The sequence below is a fragment of the Umbelopsis ramanniana genome (assembly GCF_025399195.1).
Source record: "Umbelopsis ramanniana AG unplaced genomic scaffold K450scaffold_124, whole genome shotgun sequence".
NCBI lineage: Eukaryota > Fungi > Mucoromycota > Umbelopsidomycetes > Umbelopsidales > Umbelopsidaceae > Umbelopsis > Umbelopsis ramanniana.
Window position 1 is genome coordinate 1 of NW_026252210.1, and position 9,890 is coordinate 9,890.

The following is a 9,890-nucleotide window of genomic DNA, read 5'->3' on the forward strand; positions in this document are numbered from 1 at the left end:
GTGGGGTCAAACGGTCGAAGGGGGTGGTGGTTTGACTTGTCGATGATTTTATTTTATATGTGTGCACATATGATGTCGATTAGGCGGTACCAAAAGCCAACTGTCTCTCGCAAAATGACTTGAATGATGTGATGACTACCATGTGAAGAGGGAATTATGGCAGCCATCACAGCGGACCAAGGTTTGGGGGACCAAAGTCACTCATTCCATGTTTAAAGGCATTTGCTTTGGAATGACACATTATGATATGATTAACTGGTATGAAGCCAGCCAAGTGTGTCGCAAATGCCTGTAGTGTTGTTGTGATGACTACCATGTGAATAGGGCAATTCGGTAGTCATCAGTATGACCAAGTAGGTGGGGCAACCAAAGGTCTTTCATTTCATTTGTAAAGCATTTGCTTTGAATAATACAAGTATGAATTGATTGTTAATAATGGTATTGAAAGTTTGAAGGTATCGTCGCTCAATGATTCTCTCCCGATTTTCGCCTCTCGTTTTACTCTCCCATTTTTCGCCTCTCGTTTTGCTCTCCCATTTTTTCGCCATCAATTTACTCTTTCGTTTTTCGCCTCTCGTTTTACTCTCCCTTTCGTTTTTTCGCCATCAGTTTACTCTCCCATTTTGTTCTATTGGTTTTTTTTTATCATCAACTGTTACTCTCCCCTCTTTGTCTTCTTTTCTTTTTTTTTATCACTGACATTTTCTCATCCAATTTTTTTTCTCTTTGTCTTTTGTTCTTTTTTTTTTTTTAATCTTTAGTTCTTGTATCTTTTGTTCTTTTATCTTTTTGTTCATTTTTTTTTTCTTTCTCTTCTTCTCTTAAATCGTTATTTATCTAGCTACTTTCTATACTAAGTTTTCTACTCTAATTACAATTCTCGTCTTCATTTTTTTCTCTCCCGTTTTGAAAAGAGCCAAGCCTTGTATCTATTGTCCAAAGACGGTATTAGTAGCTGATCATCAACACTATGTCCAGTCGACTAATAGGATCTTACGATGATTGCGATATATAATCAGCAAATCCATATACTTGATGTAATGAAATACATCTTTGACCGTTTACATTTGCGTATTTAGTGGGCTGTTTAGTCGTTTTTAAGGTAATTGCAGGGACGGTTTTGGTGGAACTGACTACGCTTAACGGTTTCTGAATAGAACTTTTGTTTGGTGTATTTGAGTGTTTTGTTTGATTGTACGTGCATGATTTGGCCGAATGTTGGGACTCTTGTATGGGGTCATTGTAGAGTCATTTTTTGGTTGATTGCCACATACACAAGTTCTGAAGTAGAATTTTGAATGTTTGTGTAATGATTGATGATTAGTTGATAGATGCGCGCGTGTTTCGCCAACTGTTAGGTCTCTGGTTTAGGGTGTTTGTAGAGACATTTTGGGATAGTTGGCTACGTATATCGCTTCTGAAATGGACTTTGGACGTTTGTTAGATTTCACGGTATATGTCTATAATGAAAGAACTTTCTTAATAACTTACTTTTGTTCTTGGGGATGTGAACGTGGAAAGTCGACCAGAAAGTTACGTTTGGTAGGCATCGAAATTTCACGATGTATGCCTTTGAATAATGGGTGGCCTTGGCAACTTTGCTCTGTTCTTGGGGGGTATGAACGTAAAAGTTGACCGGAAAATCCTTGCATAGCCCTGATTTGTGGTTTTGTGTGATGTTCAGGGTCCACTTGAGATGGCCGTTATTGAGGGGGTTGTGACCAAAATAAGTTGAATGAAGTGGTAGGCTTGACTCATTCTCTGGAAAGCTCATGCAGTGAAGGGTGGTTTTGAGCCTTTTTTCGGGAGGAGGAAGCGGTTTTGGCGGTTTGTAGGGCCTTGTATAGTGTGTACCTGAGAGGGTAACTTGGTAGCACCTTTAAAAACAATTTTTAAAAAGTTTAAGTCCTCGAGCTTCCTCCTCCCCTATATTAGCCTACCGATATGACTTTGAGGATGGATAAACGGTTTGTTATAGATGTTTTATTTTAGCATTTAAGGCCCGCAATGACCTCACCATGGAGTAAAGCATGATGGTCAACAGGTGTGCATAGTTTGCATGAACCTCTTTGAATTTTCAGCTCCGGAAGGCGGAGTATGAAAACTTCACGGCGAGCGACCTTGCTATGGGCCAGGTAACAGGAGGATAACTGTCAAATTCATGATGCTCCCGCCTTTCAAGCTGTGAAAAAGCAAAAGAAAAGACAAAGCTTCATTTAAAATTACAGTTGTAATAAATTTTTGCGATTTTCTTTACCCTTTATTGAACGTATAATTTGCACCGCTTTGGTAGTCTTTGGCGCTGACCACACCAACTGCAAATACATGAAAAAGTGATGTGGCCATTACAAAGTTGGTCTCTACTTGTTTTTGCGAGTTAAAAGTTAATTGATTATTTGCTTCAGCAGCCCGATGACCGCTAGATGGGGTTGATATGAACAGTGACATGTTCATATAATAGTTTGAATTCTCTTGTGCATGGGTTGCAAAAACAACACCACATACTTTAGAGATCATCTTTTCCAATAGATGCAGTCACCTTTCATTATGGCTACGTGATATGAAATAGCAGAAAAGAGTTATATAACTGAGAACGTATCATATAATAAAGTATAAAAGCATTACCAAGCAACGAGTTGGTGCCTGAAGTGTGATATGATTCATATGTTGATTATTTTATTGGGGATATTGTACATCTTTCTAAAATACATAAAGGCTGAGAGGAGGGCCGCTTTTGGAATTTTTCATTGGCATTACATGCGATTGATTTGGCTGTGTTGCATCGGGTAAGTGGGAAACAAGACATGAGGAGCGATTTTCTTTGCTTGCGTTGTGCTTGCAGTCTTGGTGGAAGAGGCAGAACCAACTGATGTAGAGCTTGCAGAGGATTTTGAAGAGTGCTTGAAGAAAGGCATGTTGCTTTTAAGTGAATAAGATTTGTTTTCGATGGATGGAATGCTATCTCAAAGGTAGATGGCTATAGCCATTATATAGTGGTTCTCGTCCGCCAAGTGCACAGTACTGGCGCCTATGCCAACATGCTCGGCTACATTTTAATCGCCGCCGACAACTTGGCCCTTGGCATTGGCATCGTTACTTTGTGATTACAACACTCACTGTCATACCAAAAAAGGACCATACCGAACCATAGTTATTCTCGCTAATTCTATATTTCTGTGGCTTGATTATATAATTCGTGAAGCCAACCTATATGAAATCCTTGGTCGCTACACTGAGGTAACTAATGCCTCCAAAGAAATAAGCACCATGTATTCAACTTAATACAAGATCAATTGGCAGCCATTTACAACCAATCAAACAAATCAAACGATACGTCGCAAACTATGCTATTCAAAATAAGCTCTCAGGCAAGAGTCTAAACAGACCACCCCCAAAAAGAATTACAACATTCTTGTGATGCTTAGCTAATCATGCGATATTTCCATGAACAAGAAAGCTTTGTATCAAACATTGGCCGCTACAAAGGCAATAAACCACAATGAAATTGGCCATACCAAACGTTATTTCATTTACTCGCCTTTACTTGGTGTAGAGTAAGCTGGTGTTAAAGCTTTATGAGCCTGCAACGATTGGGACGGTGTAGTTGTGAGTGACCTAAAAATTATAGATGAGATGAAACAATGCAAATATAGGTTGTGGTTTCCATAGAGCAAACAGGGATGGATGTGTGTGCTTCCAATCTGTTTCTAATTGAATAAACGGCATGAATTCGACATTCTGCGGCGAGAATCTCATGTCAGCAGTCAAGTATAACTTCCGTTGCATTGGCATGTTTGAGCATATGGCACAACAAGCCCATTAGGCATATTTATCCTTTAGCTATACCATAAATTCGATCTGTAAGGGTAGACCGTACACTTTCTCCTTGTTTTGGTAATAATGAGTATTTTATTGTTATCAAGCTTGCTGCTACTCATACGCAAAGAGTTTGCCATGACTTACACAGCGTAATTCGAGCAAAATGATAGCAAGGAAATTTTTGCAAACGGTGTTTGATGTTAACGTTCTAGTGCTTCTAAAGTTGTTTTATGACTCAAATTTCCAAAGGCATTGAAGGTTTGAAACGCCAGATGGTCGCAAATATATCTTTGTTTTTAAAAATAAATCTTTCGTAAACACCAAAATCCCCTTTTTAAAGTTGTTGAGGCTGTGGCACTGAGGCGTCTGCCAATCCCGAAGCAGCGAATACAGTCACGTTCAGGGCCGGGTCAGTAATTTTTGCTGCTCCGGGCTGTGCCTGTGCAGGTCGCTTCTCGTTTTGCTTGGCTTTCCTTTGTCATTCGCCATGATGTCCTACAAGCAACTTTCGGAGGCGGATGAGATGAATTCATTCTTCATTACACCTCGTGATGAAGAATACACCCCTTTGACCCTCACAACTCCAACTACACCTCCATCGCGAACGAACTCAAATATCCAGTCCCCGGACGATATCCCGCCCGACCTCGAGCGACTACTTCAGACTGACCCGAGACAAGGATTGGACTATCAAGCTGTGCTAGAGAGACAAAAGCAATTTGGAAGGAACGAAATCATAGAAAAGAAGCGTAATAGATTTTTGCACTTCTTGTCCTTTTGTAAGTTTGATCTGTCCTTGGCAGGCGCTTATCCTCGTATCACCAAAGCCTAACTTCTATCTATAGTTATGGGGACTATTGCATATCTTATAGAGATCAGTATCATTTTAACTGCAGTTACGAGAGACTGGGTTAACTTTGGCATTCTACTGGGACTACTTATTATCAACGCGATCATCGGTTTCAGTGAAGAGGCAAAAGCAGAATCGGCTTTGGATGCCCTCAAAAGCACGCTAGCACTTCATACTAGATGTATACGGGGTGGTCAATTAATTGAGGTCGATGCAAGAGATTTGGTTCCTGGTGATGTTATCGTTATGAGACTTGGTGATATTGTTCCAGCTGATGCTCGTTTGCTTGGAATTGATGCTACCGGAGAGCCAACCAGTCTCAACCTTCAAGTCGACCAAAGTTCGTTGACTGGTGAATCGTTACCAGCAGATAAGGGAGCAGGAGACAGCGTATACTCGAGTTCTATCATCAAACAAGGTCAACAGCTTGCAGTTGTCACCAAGACGGGAGCCAATACCTTTATTGGACGTGCAGCAAGCTTGATTTCTATCACCACCGAATCTGGTCACTTTCAACAAATCATTGGCCAAATAGGAAACTTTCTCATCTTCTTGACCATCATCCTTGTGCTCATCATTTTCATTGTTGACGTTGTGGATACCAAAATAAGAACCGGGACCGTTACTGGTCAAGATATCTTGAATACTTTGGAAGAAATAATCGTTTTGACAGTGGCAGCGTAAGAAAAAACCTTTACAACCTAAAGAGAAGCTATTTTCTTTTACTAACGGTGTCATCGAACCTTTTGCATAGTATTCCTGTCGGGTTGCCCACCGTCATGTCCGTGACTATGGCTGTTGGTGCCAAGCAATTGGCCTCGCGACAAGTTATTGTAAAGCGATTAACGGCAGTAGAAGAGTTCGCTTCTGTTTCCGTTCTCTGCTCTGACAAAACCGGTACTCTCACGCTCAATGAGCTCACATTTGATGAGCCTTACCTTTCGCCCGGAGAGACAACTGACAGCTTGCTATTGGACGCTTATCTTGCATCGGAGCCCGGAACCAACGACCCGATTGAAAAGGCCGTCCGTGAAGCTGCAGAAAGCACCGTCCCTGCTCTGAAAGCCAACCCTGGTAGTCACCACGGGGTTCCTGGTTACAAGATTACCAATTTTATTCCTTTTAATCCTTCGTCCAAGATGACACAAGCTACTGTAACCAATTTGGATTTGCATACTTCATATCAAGTTTGTAAAGGTGCACCGCAAGTCATTATTGGCTTAGTCGATGGAGATAATGCTGCTTATGAAGATGCTATTGCTCGATTTGCCACAAGAGGGCTTCGAGCTTTAGGCGTCGCACGTACTCTGCCTGGAACATCGGAATGGAAAATGGTTGGCTTAATATCACTGTTAGATCCACCTCGACCCGACTCTGCCGACACCATTGCAGAATGTTTACGACATGGAGTTTCGGTTAAAATGATTACTGGCGATCAAACTATCATCGCCAAAGAAGTTGCTGGACGGCTTGGTCTTGGAAGAGTCATTCTGGATGCCAATCATTTGGTGGATAATGCAAAATCAGAAGAAGAGTTAGTCGAAAATTGTATTCGCGCTGATGGATTCGCAGAAGTTATCCCTGAACACAAGTATCGAGTAGTCGAATTATTGCAATCCAGAGGACTCTTAGTAGCCATGACTGGTGATGGTGTCAATGACGCACCCGCTCTCAAAAAGGCCAATGTTGGTATAGCTGTTCAAGGTTGTACCGATGCCGCGCGATCAGCGGCCGATATTGTTTTACTTGCCCCTGGATTGTCGACCATTATCGACGGTATCAAGACCTCCAGAGCTATTTTCCAACGACTGAGATCCTACGCCTTGTACAGAATTACATCCACTATCCACTTCCTCATATTTTTTTTTATCATCACCATCGCAGAGGATTGGCAAATGCCTGCCATCTTGCTCATTCTTATCTGTGTCTTGAACGATGCTGCAACCCTTGTCATAGCTGTTGATAATGCTGTTATATCGCCACAACCGGACAAATGGAGATTGGGCCAGCTTATCTTCTTATCATGTGTGCTTGCCTCCATCCTCTCATTGTTCTCCTTTGGCCACTTTTACATTGCCAGAGACGTAATGCAAGTTACCAGCCAGCAACTTTCAACCATCATGTATCTACACATATCTTCAGGTGAGATGGCATACACTTTAACCAGGATTACAATGATGTGTAAGCATAAATGCAAGTATTGATTTATTTTGATGTAGCTCCACACTTTGTGATCTTCTCTACAAGAATAGCAGATTACTGGTGGCGCAATAGACCTTCCATCGTCTTCACAGCGGTTATTCTCGGTACACAGGTTATTGCCCTTATATTTTCGATATTTGGCGTGTTTGGAGAAAGCGTCAATGTTGGAGCCATCAGCTGGGCCTGGGGCTTGGCGATATTGGGCATCAGTCTTGTAACCTTTATGCTGCTGGACTTTGTCAAGGTTTGGATTCTCAGGTCATGGAGCTTTGAGCTCACTGCCAAATTATGGCCAACTCCTGGTCGTCGTGCCCGTGTTCGCCAAAGAGAGCTTAGTCGCCGTCGCCGTGAAAATGCCCAACATAACTGGGGTCGCGTGGCTAAAGCTGCCAGAGTAGTGCAAATCGCAAAGGCTTTCCAAAATCTTTAATGCACCTTTAAGGATTTGCAAGCAGTGTAATAGAATGGAAAAGAAAGATGTGTAAACATAGTGTAGAAATATGTATACGTAATCAAAATGAAATCATCCATCCTTATATCCTTTCTTTTATCATCATATTTATATTGTAACTTCATGCCCTGGGAATCTTCATACTGAATGGCACCGATTGGTGTGAAAAATGGCACAGTGTGTATTATGTAAAAATGCAAAGGCAGAGGAAGGAGAAAAGAAGTACAAGGCAGGTGCTAAAGTAGTAAGGAGTTGTATGAACTGAATGGTGTTTATAAAGCTGTACCTCTTTCCAAATTCTCTCGGATTTCCTTTGTGTATTTGTCGTAGAACCTGGAAATCTTTTGGTTGAACTTGCGATTCTTCTCGTTAATCCATGAGATATCATCGGCAATCTGTTCACGATCACGCGATCTAGTCATACGTTTACGTTGTCTAATATGTAATGTGTTAGTCTTGCTCGAATGTGACAGAATCATGCATAGAGCCACACCGTCGCTATACTACTGAAATGTCCACTTACTGTTTATCAACGTCTGCAACAAGTCGGTCTATAGCCTCCTTTTGTGGTTGCGTGTCGATTGTAGCATAGTCCAAATTATTTGCGTCCCGGTTGAAGAAGCTATCTTCCGACAAGTCTTCCCCATTTCGAAGTGCTCTCTCAAATGCCTCTGCTTTCTTCTCGTAGTATGCCGCCATATCAGGTTTGAGTTCTGCTATCAGTTTTTTATACTTTTTGTGTGCAGCTTGTGTGTAATCTGAGTCATTGAAAACAAGAAAGTTCAGTAGGGCGTGCGGTTATTGTACTTGCCAACGGATCTTGATAACTTACCGGCAAAGCCAGTTTCAGCATTCTTAGCCTTCTTGGCAGTCTTTCTCCCCCATGCATCCACACTTTCCGCAGAGTACTTCCAAAACTGTTTTCGTTCGTAATCTTCTCCTCGCTCTTGCGCTTCCTAATCACATATACCCAGTTAGCTATTGTCGTCCTGCTTCAACGCGAAAATCTGGAGCTTGAGCTACTAACCTGCTTCTCCAAAAGTTTCTGTGCTTCCTCTCTTTTACGTTCAGATCGCTTTTCAAGTCGAGGATTTTCTTTGCTGCGTTGAAATTCTAAGTTTCTGTCACGGCGATTACCCTCCTCTACTTCGGTTGCCTGGAAAGTAATCAATACAAGTTAATTACCAGTAAACTAGAGGTAGTCCCTCATAAAGGACAAGCCGCTTACCCTTCGTCGCTTAAGTTCTTGCAACTTTTTAAATCGTGCAGCCATGGCCGAAGAAGCCGGTTGATCTGCATTGGAATCGGACTGGTCTACGGATGGTTCCGCTGGTGTATCGTCAACTGTATTTGCAACGGCTTCATCCTGAGGATCCTCCTCGACGCGGGCCTTTTTCTCTATTGGTGCTGCATCCTGTACTTCTTCGGACACCTTTTTGGTAGCCTTGGCAGCTTTTCGTTTTGGCGGCATAAGAATAGAGAGGTGTTGCTAGTAGTGTCGCAGCTGAGCTGAGTCTGAGAGGTTTTCATTGGGTGGCTTGCTTTCCATCCAGACGTGACTGGAGAAAGGAGGGAAGCGAAAATTTGCGTGACGTCAACAACAGGATTGTTTTGTTCGACCCTGTCTTTGGCTTGTCCGTGGAATTTCCTTCTCTCTCTGACGATATGTCTTTCATCTCTCGTGCCGTTGGAAAGTCGTCTTTCAACGCCCTCCGCGTTCAACGCGCCAACTACAACTTCCTCGCCAAGGCTGTTGCTAAGCCCCTCGGTGTCCAAACCTCTTTGAAGGGTACGAACTAAAACCAATTTGCCACCAAGTTACACATTTACCCATTGTCAGGACAATGCTGACATTCCAATTTATTTTTTTTAACTTGCAGTTCGCAACTATGCCACCGAGACCCACTCCACTGGTGAGATTCGGTAAGTGTTATTGTTATTAACATTTCCTACTTATATGCAGTGCAACCGACTCATCACGTCCATTCAATAGTTCCGTCATTGGTGCCGTCGTTGATGTTCAGTTTGAGCAAGATACTCTTCCCGCTATCTTGAACGCTCTCGAAGTTCAAGACAGCGCTGGTGGCCGTCTCGTCCTCGAAGTTGCTCAGCATCTTGGTGAGAACACTGTCCGTACCATTGCTATGGACGGTACTGAGGGTAAGTAACTTGGGGTAACCACGCGCGAACTAATTAATTAGTTTGAAAAGCCAGTGCTCATCATCTCCTCTACTTTTCATTTCAGGTCTTGTCCGTGGCCAAAAGGTCGTTGACACTGGTGCTCCCATCACCATTCCCGTCGGTAAGGAAGTCCTTGGCCGTATCATCAACGTCATTGGTGAGCCCATCGATGAGCGTGGTCCCATCAAGGCCAAGAAGTTCCTCCCCATTCACGCTGAGGCTCCCGAATTCGTTGACCAATCTCCCACTCCCGAAATTCTCGAGACTGGTATCAAGGTCGTCGATCTTCTTGCCCCCTACGCTCGTGGTGGTAAGATTGGTCTTTTCGGTGGTGCCGGTGTCGGCAAGACTGTCTTGATTCAAGAATTGATTAACAACATCGCCAAG

At 42.6% G+C, this 9,890-nt stretch overlaps 6 protein-coding genes across 6 annotated transcripts; 3 read left to right on the forward strand and 3 right to left on the reverse strand.

Annotated features, from left to right (window-relative positions):
• The first annotated feature begins 441 nt into the window (after window positions 1-441).
• K450DRAFT_263874 (uncharacterized protein) lies at window positions 442-1,010 on the forward strand. Its single transcript, XM_051592718.1, has one exon. The coding sequence runs from the start codon at window positions 469-471 to the stop codon at window positions 697-699; it is 231 nt and encodes a 76-aa protein (XP_051439984.1). The 5' UTR covers window positions 442-468; the 3' UTR covers window positions 700-1,010.
• K450DRAFT_263878 (uncharacterized protein) lies at window positions 909-1,919 on the reverse strand. Its single transcript, XM_051592719.1, has 4 exons — window positions 1,492-1,919; window positions 1,383-1,427; window positions 998-1,324; window positions 909-929 (listed from the first exon to the last, which is right to left on the reverse strand). Exons 1-3 carry the CDS (start codon window positions 1,772-1,774, stop codon window positions 1,140-1,142), a joined length of 513 nt encoding a protein of 170 aa, XP_051439985.1. The 5' UTR covers window positions 1,775-1,919; the 3' UTR covers window positions 909-929; window positions 998-1,139.
• Window positions 1,920-2,687: 768 nt separating this feature from the next.
• On the reverse strand, window positions 2,688-3,089 carry K450DRAFT_263883 (uncharacterized protein). The gene has a single exon (XM_051592720.1). It carries the CDS (start codon window positions 2,913-2,915, stop codon window positions 2,754-2,756), a length of 162 nt encoding a protein of 53 aa, XP_051439986.1. The 5' UTR covers window positions 2,916-3,089; the 3' UTR covers window positions 2,688-2,753.
• Window positions 3,090-4,342: 1,253 nt separating this feature from the next.
• Window positions 4,343-7,301, forward strand: K450DRAFT_181488 (uncharacterized protein; the record flags this gene model as incomplete). The annotated part of the gene is made up of 4 exons (XM_051584370.1): window positions 4,343-4,598; window positions 4,665-5,349; window positions 5,424-6,811; window positions 6,889-7,301. The coding sequence occupies 4 exons, from the start codon at window positions 4,343-4,345 to the stop codon at window positions 7,299-7,301; spliced, it is 2,742 nt and encodes a 913-aa protein (XP_051439987.1).
• Window positions 7,302-7,447: 146 nt separating this feature from the next.
• Window positions 7,448-8,831, reverse strand: K450DRAFT_263890 (uncharacterized protein). The gene is made up of 5 exons (XM_051592721.1): window positions 8,551-8,831; window positions 8,350-8,478; window positions 8,155-8,278; window positions 7,846-8,080; window positions 7,448-7,757 (listed from the first exon to the last, which is right to left on the reverse strand). The coding sequence occupies exons 1-5, from the start codon at window positions 8,791-8,793 to the stop codon at window positions 7,595-7,597; spliced, it is 894 nt and encodes a 297-aa protein (XP_051439988.1). The 5' UTR covers window positions 8,794-8,831; the 3' UTR covers window positions 7,448-7,594.
• Window positions 8,832-8,945: 114 nt separating this feature from the next.
• Window positions 8,946-9,890, forward strand: K450DRAFT_194813 (uncharacterized protein; the record flags this gene model as incomplete). The annotated part of the gene is made up of 4 exons (XM_051584485.1): window positions 8,946-9,111; window positions 9,203-9,245; window positions 9,316-9,482; window positions 9,568-9,890. Coding segments are annotated over exons 1-4 (657 nt in total), but the record flags the coding sequence as incomplete, so codon positions are not given.